The following is a 20296-nucleotide window of genomic DNA, read 5'->3' as shown; positions in this document are numbered from 1 at the left end:
CTCAAACTTCATAAAGTTGACTGACTATACACACCCCACCAAACCGTTACCAATCTACTAGGAACATTTTACAAAATTCACCTGAAACTTCTTTTTTTTTTTTTTTTTTGGTCAAGTTCACCTGAAACTTCTTAAAAGAAGAACTTTACACCTTAAAGGCTGCTTAAACGTGACGGCCTTATCCACTGTCAAAGGCCATATGGCGCTACTTTTAGCCGTTTACGAAATTGAACTTCACTCTGTACTACTTTTTAATGTCGTTTTAATCCCCACTATTAACAGGCATGCTAAATAAAAACCAATGCAATAAACAAATTAGGCCTGGACATTTTAACATGGACCCGAAAACCCGAAAACCCGAACCGACCCAAAAATACCCGATCCGGATCCGGACCGAAAGTTTACAAGTACTTTTTGAGTCTAATTTTTTTACCCGAATAGACCCAGAACCGAAAGGAACCGACCCGAATAACCCGGACCCAAAAAGAACCGATCCGAATAGATCCGACCCGATAAGAACCGATTTGTATCCGACTTAAAAACATGTATATCTAAAACTATGATGTTTTTGTGTTCTATTTTATATATATTACTAGATGTTTGCCCGCGCAAAAGCACGGATTGGCTAGTTTTTATGCATATTGTAAAGTAAAATCAAGTACATTTTATTAGAAAACATCTATCTATATGATTAAAACTGAAGTACTTTTTGGTACTGTTTGGAAACATAGATAACAATTAAAACAAGAACTTTTTGGAAACATAGATTGCAGATTAACTACTTTTTTTATTTACATATTTAGTCATTGCATTTATAATAATTAAGTACTTTTTTTTGTATTTTTTTAATTTACAGATTCTGCCACTGCATTTAAAATTAATTTAAATAAATTAGTTATAATAGTTGTTGTTTCTTTATGGTGAAAATAAAAACACAAACAGAAATATATAGTATATATTATATTAAACAATTTTTAAGCCCTATTTAATTTAGTTAATATAAAAATTTCGAGAGTTCAATTTTCAAGAAAAAAAATATCATAAAATTAATAATAATTCTTAGAAAACAACATGTTAATATATGAATAGTACAATTACATCAAATTGTATCAAATTATAATTTTTTAATATAATATTATGCACAAATAAAAAAAATTATTATCAAACATCTATATTATAAAGTAATATATTTTACCCTATATGTAAATTACAAAACATAAAAAAAACATACATGAGATATTTTTATAAAACCAGTGGTTTATGAATTTACGTTGAATATAAGTTAAATCAACCACCTGCGCCCCTAGTATCAATTATATTTACATACATAGTCAAAACTTAAGAGTTATATGTACTAAATCAATTATCTCCAAGCCTTATTTTTGGTACTATATTGACAAAAACAGTGTAACCAAAGCTTAAAATATTTGCTTTTAGTTATGAGTATGTCAGGAATTATATTAACATCTAAATATGAGAAACCATTTTTATGTTTTACATTTTAAATCAAAGATCTGCAACTGATCAATGCTACCTACATGAACATCTATTTTCCAAGAACGAATACTTTGAAAATTTTATGTATAAAAATACATTTTATCAATAAATTAGATTGCATGATAGTATTTACTGTTCCTTATGTCAAAGGATGCAGGAGAGTGATAATTTGTATTTGCATAAATCCATATAAGTAACTAAAATTCCTCTATTAGTAATGATTGACCTTCATCATGTTCATCACCGAAATGACTTTCTTTTGCTTTCTAACCACATAATAAACCAAAATTCTTGTTGAAGAAAAATTAAAATTGAAAATTATCAAATTTAGCGGAAAGAAAAGTGTCAAAACTCACAGTCTTATTTCAAATCGAGTTATGGGTCTGATGTTTTGAACGCAGTCACAGCTTTTGTCCCTTAGTCTTCATCAGAATAATCCATTTGAAAAAAAAAACAGATTTGTAAATACTAAATAGTCAATCTTTTTTGTTTGTCAAAAAAGAGAATCTACCTCAAAAATCATTTATATATTATTACCTCATTGGCAACACTTTGATTTAATATTCGTTTTTGAAGAATTAAGCACTGCAACAGGAGGAAACTCAATTGTCATCTTCAGTGTAAGTCATGCAAAAAGAGAGTATCAAGTTGAGAAGAAGAGATAGTGAATTTGGATAAAGAATTGTTATAAATTTGAATCAATTTTTGACTACACTCAAAACCTAAAAATAATTGAAAACGAAGACGTAACTTTTTTTTGATCAACGAAGACGTAACTATATGTAAAAAAACAGAAAGGGGGGAAAAAGAAAAAAAAATTAGTTGATTAAAATATATAGAAGGTGAACAGTTTAAAATCGTTGCATGATTTGGGAGTTACATAAATAACATGATTCACTTTGAACGTGGTAATAGTGGTTAGAGAAAATTTAGGATTAAGTTAGTTTAAGACAATTAAGAATCGTAACTTACTTGTGATTTAGTATAACTGATCAATTTTACCATTATGTTTTTAATTGATTTTTTTAGTTTAAGCCACATGTCATAATAGGATTGGTCGCGTGACTTATGATTTAGTATATAAAGGATTTTATGATTTAGTTGAAATATCTTTTGTTAACAATATTTGTTATTATTTTGTAATATTTTAAGAAATATGAAGCTTTAAAATGTAAAATTTAGAGTTTAAAAATGTTTTATTTTAATTATTAATAGTTTCATTTAAGTTATTTTGTAAAATTTTAGATATATATGATAAATATCAACTAAATTTGATGGAATTGAGTATGTCATGTCTTTTTCAAATCCTAAATACCCGGACCCGGACTCGATATGGACTCGAAAAATTATGGGTATTTTAAGTATTTTAGTTATAGACCATGAACCGACCCGGACCCGATAAGAACCGACCCGAATCTAAACCGAAATTTTATAAGTACCTATTAAGTCTAAATATTTAGGACCCGAAAGATTCGAATCCGAAAGGAACTGACCCGAACCCGAAAGACCCTAACGCCCAGTCCTAAACAAAAGAATAGTTGTAACTTGCACGGCAGGGTACATATAATGGGCCTTTGTGTTCTCATTAATGGGCCTTAAGAGTTTCAATTCCAAATCGAACCGGTTTTTGGTTTTCCCGACGCCGTCTTAACCAAAATCCCCAAATCGATCGTCGTCCTCAATTGCACACACTTGTGCCCTTCGTTTTCGAAAAGGGAACAGCTTTGTTTTTTTAGGGTTTTCGAATCGAGCGAGCGAATGAACTCAGCTCGCGACGTGTTTCTGGGTTTGCGATGAAGCGATGAAGCAGCTGTCTATTGTACTCTGTGATGAAGAAAGGTACTACCTTTGCCTTGAGAAGCTTCATCCAGCTCTTTTCATTTAACGCTCGTAAGCTCTCTTCCTCGTCGATAACTGATACCACCAGACCCTTCCCCGATTACTCCCCGAAGAAACCTTCAGTAATCGACACCGAGCTCGTCCACCAAATCGCCAATGCGATTAAGCTCCGTCGCGCTGAGCCTCTGAGACGCAGCTTAAAGCCTTACGAATGCAAGTTCAAGACCGACCATTTGATCTGGGTCCTGATGAAGATCAAATCCGATTACAATTTGGTTCTTGACTTCTTCGAATGGGCGCGCTCTCGCAGAGACTCCACCCTTGAAGCACTCTGCATCGTCACTCACTTAGCTGTAGCGTCGAAGGATTTAAACGTGGCTTATTCTCTTGTAAGCAGCTTCTGGGAGAGACCGAAGCTGAGTGTTAACGATTCCTTTGTACAGTTTTTTGATCTGTTAGTGTATACTTACAAGGACTGGGGCTCGGATCCTAATGTGTTCGATGTTTTCTTCCAAGTATTAGTCGAGTTTGGGATGCTACGTGAAGCTAGGAGAGTCTTTGAGAAGATGTTGAATTACGGATTGGTTCTCTCTGTTGATTCATGTAACTTATACCTTTCGAAAGAAAAAACTGGAACGGCTGTTATAGTATTCAAAGAGTTTCCTGAGGCGGGTGTTTGTTGGAACGTTGCTTCTTATAACATTGTGATTCATTGTGTTTGTCAACTTGGGAGGGTTACCGAAGCTCACCATCTACTAGTTCTCATGGAGTTGAAAGGGTACACCCCTGATGTAGTAAGTTACAGTACGGTGATAAACGGATACTGTAGATTTGGGGAGCTTGAAAAGGTCTGGAAGTTAATTGAAGTAATGAAAGAGAAGGGTTTGAAGCCAAACTCTTATACTTACGGTAGCGTAATTCTTCTGCTTTGCAGAAGCTGTAAGCTAGTTGAAGCAGAGGAGGCTTTTCGAGAGATGATAGGGGACGGCATAGTTCCTGACAATGTAGTGTACACAACTCTTATCGATGGTTTCTGCAAGGGAGGGAATATAAAAGCTGCATCGAAGTTTTTTCACGAGATGCTCTCTCTGGATATTGCACCAGATGTTTTGACGTATACTGCTGTTATCTCAGGGTTTTGTCGTGTTGGAGACATGGTGGAGGCTGGTAAGCTCTTCAATGAGATGATTTGCAGGGGTTTGGAACCGGATAGCGTTACTTTCACCGAAGTTATTAATGGATACTGCAAAGCAGGGGAGATGAAAGAGGCTTTCAGTGTTCACAATCGCATGATTCAGGCTGGGTGTTCTCCTAATGTTGTCACGTACACTACATTGATTGATGGGCTCTGTAAGGAAGGGGACTTGGACTCAGCAAACGACCTTCTCCATGAGATGTGGAAGATAGGTCTTCAACCGAATCTTTTTACTTATAACTCCATCGTCAATGGTCTGTGTAAGTCAGGGAACATCGAAGAGGCAATTAAACTTGTTGGAGAGTTCGAAGCTGCGGGGATTAAACCAGACGCTGTCAGTTATACAACGTTAATGGACGCCTACTGTAAATCAGGGGAGATGTCTAAGGCTCAAGAGATTTTAAAGGAGATGCTTGGGAGAGGGATTGAGCCTACTGTTGTCACATTCAACGTACTAATGAACGGGTTTTGTTTGAACGGGATGTTGGAAGATGGCGAGAAGCTTCTTAATTGGATGCTGGCGAAAGGGATAGCACCTAACGCAACCACGTATAACTCTCTCGTGAAGCTGTATTGCATTAGAGGTGACGTGAAGGCAGCAGCTGCGGTTTATAAGGACATGTGTGCTCGGGAAGTGGGGCCTGATGGTAGGACGTATGAGAATCTGATTAGAGGGCATTGCAAGGCGAGGAACATGAAGGAGGCTTGGTTTTTGTACCGAGGGATGGTGGAGAAAGGGTTTAGCGTCTCTGCTGGCACGTATAGTGATCTTATTAAGGGGTTCTTTAAGAGGAAGAAGTTTGCGGAGGCGAGAGAGGTTTTTGAGCAGATGAAAAGAGAAGGGTTAGCTGCGGATAAAGAGATTTATGACTTCTTCAGTGATGTGAAATTGAAGGGCAGGAGGAGGACGGATACAGTTGTGGATCCTGTTGATGAAATAATAGAGAGTTACCTTGTGGATGAAGAATTGAGGGGAGCTAATTAGGTGGTGGTAAGGTCAGTACTCAGAAGTTTATCTTTCTCAAGTGGTCAGTGTGTATCTTTGATTGTGACTAAAGCAACTATTCAAAGCAAGGGGGGCAGGAAGGTACTAAATGAAGGTTACAGCATCTTCTTGGATGCGTTTTTCCCTCTGCTGTTCAATGCATTCTCAAGCATAATTGCTCAGAAAGACAGTGAGTTGATCACTGAATATAATTATAAGCTATTTGAGTCATTGTTTGACCAAAAAAAAAAAAAAAAAAAAAAGCTATTTGAGTCCTTTGTTTTTTTCACGAATATGTCAAAGATGTCAAAATTATTTCACTGATTATATTTATTGTTGCAGGAGAAGATGTCGAGCAGAAATTGCAAAGAAGCTGCGACGACTGGTTGTAGGAGATGATGTTCCTCTGAGAGAGCCTCTTCAAAGCTATCCGCATTCCGGCCATGAAAATGGAACGGGCCACAGGTGGCTTGTAAAGATGTTGACGGATGATGACGACGAGATAGATGGTTTTTTTCTCTTGCTTTTTTTATGATTGGGGATAGAAACATGTTTTGACTTCTTTGTGCTGTCGTGAAACTTTATAATTAGATTAGGCTATACGGTTTTAAGAACGCACTAACATTAAATTGTACCACTCTTTATGAAAATTATTGTCATTGTTCTTATATATCTTCAATTTGTAATTAAAAAGTCTATATCGATTCAATAGTTTTTGTTCCCTGTTGTGGTGAGGTGTGAGCTAAAAACAATATACATCAGCTCTTGTTTATTCGATAGTCAAAACTCAAATCATTGAATATACGACTTCTACACAAATCATTTACTGCAATAAAATTGACAATAATCAAAATTAAGCTTACACTATTTTATAGTACTAAATCACATTATTTTCATTTACTTAATTTCGTCTTACTCTAATCATCTACCAAATTAACACATAAATGTTGGCCATTAATATTGGTCGTTAATTACTATTATATTATAGATTGGATCAAATATGTTAATTGTCGACCTCCTAGAATCTCGGTCTCGTTCAACGCGAGAATAGGTCAAAGCTGAAGATGAGGAGCATGTGTAATAACAAAAGAATATGTAGAGAAAGTCCTATAAAAAAGTTATCTTCACAAGGATCCCACTTGGGGAGCTGACGAAGGCTCACGACCATGAATACAATTGTTCACGATTTTTCTATTTAATTAAAGAGGATTATGGCTTATTGAGGGATAAAGCGCCATCCACCTGAGACCATATCATTTTTCACCGCCATCCCGATGACGTCTACGTAATGCTCACAATGTCGAATTCTCTCCACCACAATGAACAAGACACGAGTCCTTGTTCACCGATATCGAACCCTGAGTTCCTAAAGACTTCTTGACCAAACTCAAACGACCTCTCGTCCAAGATGGTAAGAGATAAACCAACGTCTCTCTCGAGAACCGAAGAAGCCGATGTCACGCTCGAGACCAGTGAAACCGACATCTCTTTCGAGATGATGATAACCAAACTACGTCTAGACTTGATCCCTTGACGGGTACGTAGGTAGCTCGATCCCGAGTTCAGTCACGATCCTTTTTTCTCCCGATATCTCTATGATATTCGACCTACGAATATAGTCCATTTTCTGACGACTCAAACCTGATTATATCGTTGGGTTCTGAAGATATCGTTGCCCACGTTATTTTTTTCCTAGATTGAACTCCCGATTACTATTAAATTTTTAGTGTAGATTTTTTAGGATCTACAATAAATACATGTGCTCGCTTGTATACAGATTGACTTTTCTGTTATTCCGTTCAGAATGATTAACGGATATATGATTGGGTTAGTTTCAATAATGTGTGAGCTTGTTAATCACGTCGTTTGGTCAACTCGTATGGTCAACTCGTAGTTGATCAAAGGTCATGTGATTTAAAATATGTGGTGATGTCGTGATGTATGTTCACATATATTCTATTTTCACTACATTTCAATTTATTAAATTTTTTTAATTCACATTGATTAACGGTATAACTGATTTGGCCGCGACGCGCATACGTGACAAGCTACGTACGACATTCACCGATTCACGTTGTTGTCGACTTGTCGTCGTCGTCTCTCTATCGATTTAACGTAAATACAATTTGGCCCAACGTATTTCTTATACATCAATAATAAAAAGCAACATTCACTAACTACCAATAATATCCCATGTATATTATTTGAGAAGCATTACAACTTCTTTTTGTAGCCACATGTCATCAATAGAATGATTTTTAGAATCATTAGAAAAATATGTTGGTCCATCTAATTATATAATAAGCTTTTTATTAAACTAACAATAAATTCATCATTAATGTACTTTATTATTTCCTTAAATAAAATTTACGGAATTGCCTAATGTGGCTAAAGTATATATGACAATTAATGATTTTGAATAATAAAGATTTGATAAAAAATAGTGTATCTTCTATCATATTTGTTTAATTTTAAGCTATTAAATAAATTAAACAACCACAATAACCATATAATAAAAATTTAGATTTTTATGTATATGTTATATTTTGAATTTTTACAAACGGCTATAAATTACTAAAACTGTTAAAAGTCTCACATTCAAATTTTATGATCCATGGTTTAAAATTTTTGTTATGACAAAATACAAATGATTACAAAAATTATATAAGTAAAAAGTATAATTTAATTAATTAATAAGATTAATATATATATCGTTTTAAATTAAACTATAAACCATATAAAATACAATATTTTAGTTTCAAAATTTACTTTGAACAATTTTTTGATAAAAATTTTGAACGATCATTGACAACTTATTTTTTTTAAATTATAAATTACTAAAACTATTAATCCCACAATGAAAATTTTGTTATCAGTAATTTAATTTTTTTTCTATAAAAGATACAAATGATCAAACAACTATATGAGTAGAAATCATCATTTAATAGACATTAATATTAAAAATATACTAAAATATATTATCTATGTTAGTATCATTTAAATTTAATAACATATCCAATCAAATAAAAAAAATTTTGGATTAATACAATTGATTTATATGTTCGCACCAATTTAATTATATTTTTAATAGTTACTGATTTTTAATTATATAATATATATTTATTATTTTATAATATGTAAAAATATTTAATACATAAAATAATTTATATATATAATGTTGATACTGCGGAAGGCGCGGGTCTTAACCTAGTAATATATAGAAGTGGAAAATGATTATTTGCAAAAATGTCATCGTTAATGCAACGACCGTTGCTCCTAAAAATTAGATACCAACCATGTGTTGTGTGCAACTAATGATTAGAAATGTAAACTCTTTTATCAAACACAAATAATTTCACAACCTCTTATCATATAGACAGCACATGTACTTAATTGTACCCGTAGACTCCAATAACGAACCATTCATGCACTATATATATATACCCATGCATCAAACCCCATATCAAAACACAAACTCAAACTCACACAACTAAAAATGACGAAAACAAATATTACATTAGCACTTCTCTTCACCCTCCTCACCTTCATCGATGTCTCAACCAGCTCCTCCGTTGTATTCAACGTCGTTAGCTTCGGGGCCAAACCTGACGGAGTCACAGATTCGACGGCAGCATTCCTCAATGCATGGCAAGCGGCTTGTGTCTCGGCATATTCAGCCACTGTGATGGTTCCGACTGGTACGTTTCTAGTGAAGGGGATAACGTTTACAGGGCCATGCAAGAGCAAGCTCAAGTTTCAAGTAGCCGGAACCGTCGTTGCTCCAGCAGATTACTGGGCATTTGGAAACTCTGGCTACTGGATTCTCTTCAACAGGGTTAGCAAAATGTCACTTGTCGGTGGGACTTTCGACGCTCGGGCTAGTGGGTTCTGGGCTTGCCGGAAATCTGGTCAGAATTGTCCTCCCGGTGTTAGGGTATGCATTGCTTCTCTATAGTCACATATATATACGTCTACGCGTACTTTTTTTAAAATATTGGGTAATAATATTTCAAAATAATGTTTCAAAAAAAAAATATATATAGATTTTAAAAGTCAATCCAATATCTTTTAAAATTTGTAAACATGATCAAGCATACATAAGCGCAATCACCATAATGCAAAAGGGTAATCATTTCCTTAGGTTCTAATTGATAACTACTATTAGAGGAACAATATAAATGAAAAAGAAAAGAATGAAAATGAAACAGAATAATAAGAATGAATGATAAGATTGAAATTTGTTACTTCTCAAATTTGATAAGACATAATAGTCAAGCCTTAATCATTATCCATTAGTAATAGTCAATTGCATCCATGTTCCAATTATGCATTTGCAATTAAAAAAATGAAGTTGATAATTCTAATTTTCATCATTACCATTCATCAATTATTTATTTATCCAATCCGTATTAATTTTATGATTTTTTGAATAAAAAACTATGTGTAGTAAGTTTTACAATAATGAATTTTGGATAGGAAATAAAATGTAGTGATAGTCTTAATTAATCTATGGTACAACGAATACATACTAATTTTTTTTGAAGCATTATGTATACGTAGATCTCATAAAACCTTTGATGCATTATTGTAGTCCATAACGTTCAACGGCGCAAAAGACGTGGTCATAAGTGGAGTGAAATCGATGAACAGTCAGATGTCCCATATGACCCTCAAAGGTTGCACCAATGTGGCTGTCCGTAACATCAAGCTAGTGGCTCCCGGAAACAGCCCAAACACCGATGGTTTTGGCGTTCAATCCTCCACAGGAATCACACTCACTGGAAGCACAATTCAGACCGGAGACGATTGTGTTTCTATCGGCCCTGGCTCCCGCAACTTCCTTATCTCCAAACTTAACTGTGGCCCAGGTCATGGGGTTAGGTATGTGTCACACACACCATCTATTTTATTAGAAATTCATACATGTACAAACTCATACTACATACTGTACTCTGATTTTTTTTGGAGTGCTGCTTTAACGAAACGTCTAATTAGTTTAAGACTTTCAAATAAATGTAACAATATAGTTTGAGGTGGCTATGAATTTATATATATACGACTATGTGATGGTTCGCAGCATTGGGAGCTTGGCAAAGACATTGAACGAAGATGGAGTAGAGAACGTGACAGTATCGAATTCCGTATTCACCGGGACAACAAACGGCGTAAGGATAAAGTCGTGGGCGAGGGCGAGTACTGGATTCGTTAATAAAGTCTTCTTCCAAAACCTAATCATGAAGAACGTCCAAAACCCTATCATAATCGACCAAAACTATTGTCCTACCCACCAAGGTTGCCCTACCGAGGTATATATAAACATGCATATCATATTTTGATCGAGACTGATTCAATATACATGTTTATCAATCATTGATATAAATCCTGATAAAGATTTATGTGTATGATTATTATTATATAGCATTCGGGGGTAAAGATTAGCCAAGTGACGTATAGGAACATACAAGGAACGTCCGCGACACAGCAAGCGATGAATCTGGCATGTAGCAAGACCAATCCATGCACTGGAATCACATTACAAGACATTAAGCTTACTTACAACAAAGGAACTCCTGCTACTTCCTACTGTTTCAATGCTGTTGGGACTAGTCTCGGTGTTATTCAGCCTACGAGTTGTCTCAACCGATAACATCAAAAACTCTTGTTGTACATTCATTTGTTTGTAAGGTGAAATGGTAAAACGTTATTAGGAGATTGAGTTTTTTCATCTTTTAATCGTTGTTACCTGGTGAATATAATTTTCTTTTTTTTTGTGCAACCTGGTGAATATAATAAAGATTAACAAAACGATGATCCAAATAGTTTTGTCCCCAATGGCTTTGGATATTAACCGGCTGAGGCTACCCAAATTGCTAGTTTTATTTCAATAAATAAAATATTTTATTTCATATTACTACAAAGTGAAAGACTTTGACCAGTCATGGGGAAAGTGGATGCTACAATTCCCGACTACTCTGTTGCTTTTGTGGAAAGCATCATCGTTGCTCCTCTACAGCCTCCAACGTCTTTGGAAACCCTAGACCGGAGCGATCCAAATGCTCTTCCAATCACGTCTTCTACTGAAGAGACTTCAGATCTTGCCGAGAAGACTGTGATTCATGCGGCTGAAGGGGATGAGAGGAACGAGCCACAAGATGTTCCTTCAAATGTTGATCTTCCTCAGAGATCAAAGGCCGAGATCATGTCACTTAAGAGCCGCCCTCAAAAAGGACAAAGAGACCTCTGGAGACATCTACTACTTCCGTCTTCCTACCATTTCCTCCTTGCCGGCTGCTTCAGCTCTGCCTGCCGTTTTGCATGTGACAACAGCTGTACTTTCTACTCTTCCGGCTGCTCCCCCCAGCACCATGGAATTCTCATATTCTAAGATCACCTCGTTTGTGAACAACATAGATACATGCGTGGATTTGTACCGTCAGATAAATTCGGGGGTTAAGAATCTTCCTGCCTTAAAGGATTTGGCGAATCCTGAAGCGTACAAGGATGTCTCTTGCACTTGAATCGCTATTATTAACGTTCTTGGACTATCCTTTTTCAAGATGACTATGACGTATTATAATCATTTAATCATCGTTTTTCAGTATGCAGCGCCACATGAATTACATGGTGATGGGATATGAATCCTCCTTGGTTGCCAAGGAACACGATTTTCAACGGGAGCTTCAAATTGCCAAAAAGCACATGAAGAAGATTAAAAGTTTGCAATCATAAATCGAGTCTCTTAAACAGTCAGCTGATCAAATCTTTGTCAACTTGTCTCCAGCCGAATGTCTAGACTGAGAAGCCTCATTTGGTTTAAACCGGGTAAGATTTTCCGGTACCAGAAGATGATCAATGCTCTCAGCATTCTAGTCAGTAGGTATTTGCCTGTCAACTGTGGAAGCATCATGCCTCGAGGGAGGATCAGGAAAAGTTGTACTCTAAACAGCTTGGTCAACTTCGTTATTGACCCCTTTCATAGAATCTCTCTTTTTTTTTGATCCTTTGACTTCTTCTTCTTCTTCTTGTTATTGGACAACATATATTCAGATGAGATCATCTTGACAACAGTACCCCATCCATGGTTTCCGGTCTATGTTGTCAAGGATCACTAGGGGAGCTATGGTACTTTCTCCAAGGACTTCAGTTACATTCTCCTCAGGATCATCATCAGCAGTGTTTGCTGACTTTGTCAATTTCCTGCTCCTAAACTTCTTGGTACTTTCAATCGTTTAAGGAATTTTGGATGACCAGTAAACTGTTCGATTAGGAAATAAAAGGGCCAGTAACAGTAATACAGGCTGTGGAAAGCACACTTACAATGAAATACTAAGAGGTAGTATCAAAGATATATGTAACAAACCTCGGCATATACGGAGATTATAAGTTGTAAATTTTATTCAAAGTTCCAAAAGGTTATAAGCAAAGTCTTTCATAATAGTCATGCTAGATTTTAACCCGCACGTCCGTGCGGATATTTTTTCATTTTATAAATGTAATTGATATTATTACAAATATTTTAAATATATAATTAAATTTTAGTATTATATATTGTGTAACTCTATAATATTATTGTTTATATTTTTTTATTCGGTATTAGTAATATATAGTGATTTATTTAATACATTTTACTTTGTTATTAATTTTTATTACTTACTAATATATTTTCGAGTTAGATACAATAAAATAACAATATGAAATAATCAAATAGATAACCTTCTTCAAAATATGTTTTCTCTTTAATATATACATTTTGCTATAATACATTTTTAAAATTTATTTATTTATATTATAGAAAAAAATATGTTTAAGATAATTTATATTTACATGTTGTGTTTAAAAAAATATAGTTTAACATATATTATTTTAGTATTTTACGGGATTTATAAGTAGAAACACTGTTTTAATATTGTAACTCTATTATTTTAGTAAATTTAATACATAGTAGCATCTGTCGTATTATTTTAGTAAATTTTATTGATATAAGATTTTTTTGGATGTTATGATATTAAGCTTTATTTTTATTTTTAATTTATATTTCAAAATATTAGATTGTTTTAATCTTTACGACATATATAGTTTGTTTTTTCGTAGTGCATTTCAAAAATTTATTCTTTATTACCTATAATTTTATATTTTGTAAAATTTAAAATATTATCATTTTGAGGTTGAATATTTATTTTCAAAATTTTATATTTTGTCAAGAAAACTTTGAAAAATTACACTACTATTTTTAGTTTGGAAGATGACATGAATTTTGAATTTTTATTGTTACTACATTAATACATTATTTTCTAAAAATATTTGAATTTTTGGTAATATTTTCTAAATTTTATCAACAGATTTTGTTATAATTAAAAAACAAATTATAATTAAAAATTGATTTGTCATTTATATTTTAAATGAATTACTAAATTTTCATAGTTTTCTAATAACATATTTTTTTAAATAGTATATGAACTAAATGTTATTATATACTATTATATATTGTATATAAACATTTTAAACAATATATTTTTGAGAGTTTAAAAAAAAAGATAATATATCGTTGTAGATATAAAAATTTAACCTATGTTAATAAATTTAATATTGTATAAAAATATTATATAGTTGACGAATTTAACTTATTTTAATGATGAGTGATAATTTATTTAAATGAAACAATTTAAAAAAAACTAAAATTTGTTAATTTACCTATTTAATATAATTTTGTCATATTTTAATTCTATTTTTAAATAATACAGAATATAATTATAGAATTTATAAAAAAAATAGTAGATAATTTTAATTTTCTTGTTTTCTAATAAAATTTTAGTTTATAATAATATTATATTACTAATCACGAAATTAATTAATAAATAACATAAAATATTTAAATTCTTAAGTAAGATTTTGTTAGATTTTTTCTCAACAGATTTTTTAATTATAAAAAAATCAAATTTATAGTTGGTTTATTATTAATGTAAATAATCAAATATATCATATTAACTAATTTTTTAAGTGGTTTTACTATGACTTGTTAATATTAAATAAAAATAAGACCCTAAATTAATAGATTAGATGCTACGGAGAAACATGTTTATCTAAGATTCCCCATACATGGAAAATTGTCCGTCAATTTGAGTGTCACAGAAAAAAATACATTAGAAAATTGTTTTTCGTGAAATTATTCATCAATATTAAATATTAGTGGTGGTCTGCATTTAGTACGGATAATTTGCCTTCATCAAGTTTTTTATTTAACATTTGTTTTTATGTTGAATGATTTAGTTTAATATCTTGTATGAATCGTTATTTAGGTTGTTGTTTTTTTTATTAGTATTGTTCATTGAAATTGTTTAGTGTTAGGAGATTTAGTACAAGTTTAGTTGTGGTTTATTAAATTGTTGATATTTTGAATAAGCTATGTTATGTTTTTTTTGGCAGTGTAGATGTTTTAATATACTTTTATTTTATTTTAATCCATGTAGTTTCAGTTATGCTCTTATGTGTTTCTTGTTGACTTTTGTATATTGCATATACTTTTTTTAGGATTGTGCGAATATGTATTTTTATTTTCATAACAATATTAGAATTAATATTGAGCTTCTTTTGAATTCGTTTAGTACGTAATATTTTTTTCTTTTCACATTTAGTGGAATACAATACCTTCATTATTTTTGTTTTTATTCATTCGTCTATTTACAGATCATATATTTATCTTACCATTACAGATTTTTATAGAAATGCACTTTTACTAATGTTTGTTGTACTTACAAAAACTTTTTTTTTTTTTTTTTTGCTAAGAATATACAACTTGCGATGGTGACGGCGACTTTCTGTTTCGAGGGTTTCTTGGGTTTGATGTTGTTTTTTCGAATGGGATCCGGGGGTCTATGGGAGTCGACTTGATCTCTATCATTATGATAGGATTGGAGGGATACAGAATCATAACGAAGTATTGGAATCAAGGGTTTTCAAAGGAGAACATGGCATTGACGGGGTTAGAATAATGAGGGGGCTTCAATGGATCGGGATTTTTACGCGATCAGAGGAGAAGATGAGGAATTCGGAATATCAATCACGAGATCCGAGAGAGGAGCATGAGCAGGGGGGACTGGAGAGCAGAGTATTCATGCAGGAGATGAGGAGAAGAAGAAAGGAGCACGCAAGGCCTTGTTCAAGAGAATGACGGCGATCGCAGTAGGGATCTCTAGGATGAGGTTTGTCCAGGCAGTGCTTCCACCACGAAAGAATGATCCTGCTAAGCCAGGGAAGGGTCGGGGAGAAGGAGATGGAGCAAGGCAGACAGAGGATAAGGGCCCATTAAACCCTAAACTCTCCTCTTCCAAACCGTTTAAGACTCGGGAAGTATTGTGGTGGGGTTGGGGAGTTTTTCATTCTTTTTTATCAATAATCTATATGAGCATTTCTTTGTTTTTGGGGCTTGGGGTTTTATGGCACTGGGTTGGTTTATGTATTTCTAGTTTATCTGGTTCTGGTTTTATGCTTGAAGAAATTTGGTGTTTTTGATGTTTCTTGTATCTCTCGTTGGATATGTTTGATACTATGAGAGACTTGGTACTGTACTGGTATATATTGAGGTGGAAGGAGAGATATTGGTCTTTGGATGGTTCTCAGGTTTTTTGGAATCCGAAAATGGATCACGGAAGGAGCTTGCAGATGTGGTCTCTGGTCTCATCAAACCGAAGACGGCCACATCGCGCATTAGTTGGATTTGGACATGGAGGTCATCAGCGAGTAGTGGGATATAGAGATTCTCTTGGACTTAGATATGGAGTTCAAAAGTGGGTACTTGGACATATGGTTTTGTTATGGATGAAGTTCTTTAATAAACAACGTATTATGGGAATTTTTAGATCATCATGGCCTTATGTGTTGGAGTTTCCCCGATGCCACAAAGGATCACTTGTAATGGGTTTTATGAATTGGTGTGATATTTTATTACTCATGATATGGAGCAGGAGTTTTATAAGTTATTTAAATTATAACTTTAGACAGATATTTTTGTTACGTATTAAAGGCTTTACGGAGGATGCTCGAGGTGCTTCAATGGGATCTTTTATGGTATTTGGAAGAATAACGAATCACAACAGATGGTTGGAAATTAGGAACTTGTTGTTGGCTAGAGACCATTCTAATATTTTATTTCATCACGGGACACACAAGTGTTTTCTTTGGAGGTTTCAAGGAAAATTATTATGGAATGGGGAGATAGTAAAGTTAATAAGCTTGAAGGCGTTAACGTGGCGGAGAGCCTTTTTACTATGGGGGTTGGAGAGTTCAGGGTATCATTACATCCAATTTTGTCAGCTCAAGGAGCCTTTCTATATATTTTTTAAATGAGAGCACTAAGTTGGAATTGCCGAGGAATGGGAAGTAAGTGGACTATAAGTTATTTAACGGAAATATGGCATAAACATAAGCCAGATTTTTTATTTTTAACGGAGACAAAGCAAGAGTTTGAGTTTGTCCAGAAATTTCAATCTCATTTCGGATTTGATAATCTGGTCACAGTGGATCCACTGGGACGAAGTGGTGGACTAGCGCTTTATTACAATAATGAGTATCAGGTTAATGTTTTATATTCAAGTAATCGAATGATAGATGTGGAAGCAGTGGCTCTTGGGAAAACGGTATATATGACGTTTGTGTATGGAGATCCAGTTCAAGACCTACGAGAACAAGTGTGGGAACGTTTAACTAGATATGGAATTTCGCGATCCGAACCTTGGTTTATTATTGGTGATTTAAATGAGATCACATGAAATCATGAAAAAGAAGGTGGAGCTTTGAGAAGTGCGAACTCATTTGTTCCTTTTAACAATATGATAAGGAATTGTGGATTACTGGAGTTTCCCGCCAAAGGAAATAAGTTGTCATGGCAAGGAAGAAGAGGCAAAGGCAAAGGGGCAGTAATGGTTAGATGTCGTTTAGATCGTGCATTAGCGAATGAGGAGTGGCACACGCTATTCCCCTGTTCGTATACAGAATATTTAGGGTTGGTGGCATCGGATCACCGCCCAGTGGTGGCTTATTTAGAAGATAAAGTTCTCAGGAGAAAAGGGCAGTTTAGATTTGATAAGAGATGGGTTGGACAAGAAGGCCTTCTGGAATCAATTACAATGGGATGGTCCGATAATAGTGAAGGAACAGGAACTGGTATAGTGGCAAAAATTAGTAATTGCCGCCATGAAATAGCCAAATGGAGGAAAAATAACCCACCTTATGGGAAGGAAAAAATATCAGACTTACAGAAAGCTCTTGAAGAGGTACAAACAGATGATACTAGATCTCAGGAGGATATTATGGAGGTGTCTAGGAAGTTGCAAGAGGCATACAAGGACGAAGAGGAGTACTGGCATCAGAAAAGTAGAAATATGTGGTATTCATCTGGAGACCTCAATACAAAATTCTATCACGCTTTAACTAAGCAACGAAGGGTCCGTAATAGGATCGTATGGCTATATGATGTAGAGGGAAATTGGATTACAGAGAATAATGGAGTAGAGAAAGTTGCGGTTGATTATTTTGAAGAATTATTTACTACAACTTCTCCATCGGAGTTTGATGATTTTCTCTTAGAGGTACCACCGGGCATAACTCCACAGATGAATCAACGATTATTGAGGATAGCGACAGAGGATGAGGTCAGAGAGGCTCTGTTTATGATGCATCCAGAGAAGGCACCAGGACCGGATGGTATGACAGCTCTGTTCTTTCAACATTCATGGCATATTATTAAAGGAGATTTGGTGGAGATGGTGAATGATTTTTTGGTGTCTGGAGAAATGGATACAAGGTTAAATATTACTAATATTTGCATGATTCCAAAGACAGAGGGACCTACAAGGATGACGGAGTTGCGACCTATCAGTTTATGTAATGTAAGGTACAAGATTATTTCAAAAGTTTTGTGTCAACGGTTGAAGGTATTGCTGCCTTCCCTAGTTTCAGAAACGCAATCGGCATTTGTGGCAGGGAGACTGATCTCTGATAATATCCTTATAGCACAGGAAATGTTTCATGGATTACGGACTAATGAGGCATGTAAAGGAAAGTATATGGCAGTCAAAACGGATATGAGTAAGGCTTATGATCGGGTTGAATGAGACTTTATTAAGGCATTATTACAAAAAATGGGGTTCCATGATCATTGGATTAAACTAATGTTGGAATGTATATCATCAGTTCAATATCGGGTTCTTTTAAATGGCCAACCTAGAGGACTTATTATACCACAGAGGGGCTTACGTCAAGGAGATCCGTTGTCTCCCTATTTATTTATTCTGTGTACCGAGGCGTTGATATCGAATATTAAGAAGGCGGAGAGGGAGAAACAATTAACAGGAATAAAAGTGGCCAGGGCATGCCCTTCAATATCTCATCTGCTTTTTGCGGATGATAGTCTCTTCTTTTGTAAAACTAAAAAGGAAGAGTGTCATACTATTCTAAGGATCTTAAAGGATTATGAGAAAGCTTCGGGTCAACTAATAAACTTTGATAAGTCTTCAATTCAATTTGGACACAAAATTGAAGAATCTGTCAGACAGGAGCTAAGAGATATTTTGGGCATACAAAATTTGGGAGGACTGGGAACATACTTAGGATTACCGGAGAATCTTGGGGGTTCTAAGATACAAGTTTTTGTCTTTGTTCAAGAACGGTTAAATAATAGGGTCAATGGTTGGACTTTTAAGTTCTTTACGAAAGGAGGAAAAGAGGTGATTATCAAATCCGTGATTACGGCTTTGCCAAATCATGTGATGTCGTGTTATCGTTTACCCAAGGCTACTGCAAAAACGTTGACGAGTACGGTAGCACAGTTTTGGTGGAGCCCATGCGGTAGTACAAGAGGGATGCATTGGAAATCATGGGACAAAGTATGTGTAAGTAAGGAAGATGGAGGTTTAGGTTTTAAAGATATCACTGACTTTAACACTGCGATGCTTGGTAAACAATTATGGCGGCTGATAGAAAAGCCAAATACTTTATTTTCTCGAGTTTTTAAAGGTCGGTACTACAGGAATGCTTCACCCCTGGAACCGATCCGTTCATACTCTTCGTCATATGGTTGGCGGAGTATTGTTTCTGCTAGATCTCTGGTAAGCAAAGGACTAATCAAAAGGGTGGGAACAGGATCTTCTATATCAGTATGGAATGATCCTTGGCTCCCAACCACTCGCCCGAGACCAGCCAATAAAAATCAACACAATCTTTACCCAGACCTTACAGTGGAGTCGCTTATTGATCCTCATTTGCGACGATGGAATTCGCAGGCGATTCAGGCTTTGGTGGATCCACAGGATGTGAAATTAATAGAGAGTATACCATTGAGTAGAACTTGGATAGCAGACAAGGATGGATGGCATTTCACAAATAATGGAAAATATACTGTTAAATCTGGATATCAGATTGAAAGGATATATCCAGATAAGGAAAAACCACCAGTAGTGTTTGGACCCACAGTGGATATTTTGAAAGCATATTGCTGGAAAATACGGTGTCCACCAAAGATTAAACATTTTCTATGGCAATTGGTGACAGGGTGTATAGCAGTCAAGAAAAATCTGCATAAGCGAGGGATACCTGACGACATTGTTTGTGCAAGATGTGGTGCGGAGGAGGAATCGATCAACCATGTGTTTTTTGAATGTCCTCCTGCACTTCAGACATGGGCTCTTTCAAAGATTCCAACATGTCCAACATTGTTTCCAACAAGTTCTCTCTTTGTGAACATGGATCATCTTTTTTGGAGAGTTGTTCCACAGATGGAGGATCAT

The 20296-nt window shown here is 34.7% G+C and overlaps 2 protein-coding genes across 2 annotated transcripts; both read left to right on the top strand.

The window, feature by feature from the left end:
• Positions 1-3170: 3170 nt before the first annotated feature.
• LOC106401197 (pentatricopeptide repeat-containing protein At1g05670, mitochondrial) lies at positions 3171-6188 on the top strand. The gene is made up of 2 exons (XM_013841665.3): positions 3171-5706; positions 5859-6188. The coding sequence occupies exon 1, from the start codon at positions 3327-3329 to the stop codon at positions 5514-5516; it is 2190 nt and encodes a 729-aa protein (XP_013697119.2). The 5' UTR covers positions 3171-3326; the 3' UTR covers positions 5517-5706; positions 5859-6188.
• A 2490-nt stretch (positions 6189-8678) lies between these two features.
• On the top strand, positions 8679-12122 carry LOC106400268 (polygalacturonase-like). Its single transcript, XM_013840647.3, has 4 exons — positions 8679-9450; positions 10108-10397; positions 10594-10822; positions 10936-12122. The coding sequence occupies exons 1-4, from the start codon at positions 9013-9015 to the stop codon at positions 11161-11163; spliced, it is 1185 nt and encodes a 394-aa protein (XP_013696101.2). The 5' UTR covers positions 8679-9012; the 3' UTR covers positions 11164-12122.
• The last annotated feature ends 8174 nt before the right edge of the window (positions 12123-20296 follow it).

This window comes from Brassica napus, chromosome C5 (assembly GCF_020379485.1).
Source record: "Brassica napus cultivar Da-Ae chromosome C5, Da-Ae, whole genome shotgun sequence".
Classification (NCBI taxonomy): domain Eukaryota; kingdom Viridiplantae; phylum Streptophyta; class Magnoliopsida; order Brassicales; family Brassicaceae; genus Brassica; species Brassica napus.
This window is presented reverse-complemented; position numbering and strand designations above follow the sequence as displayed.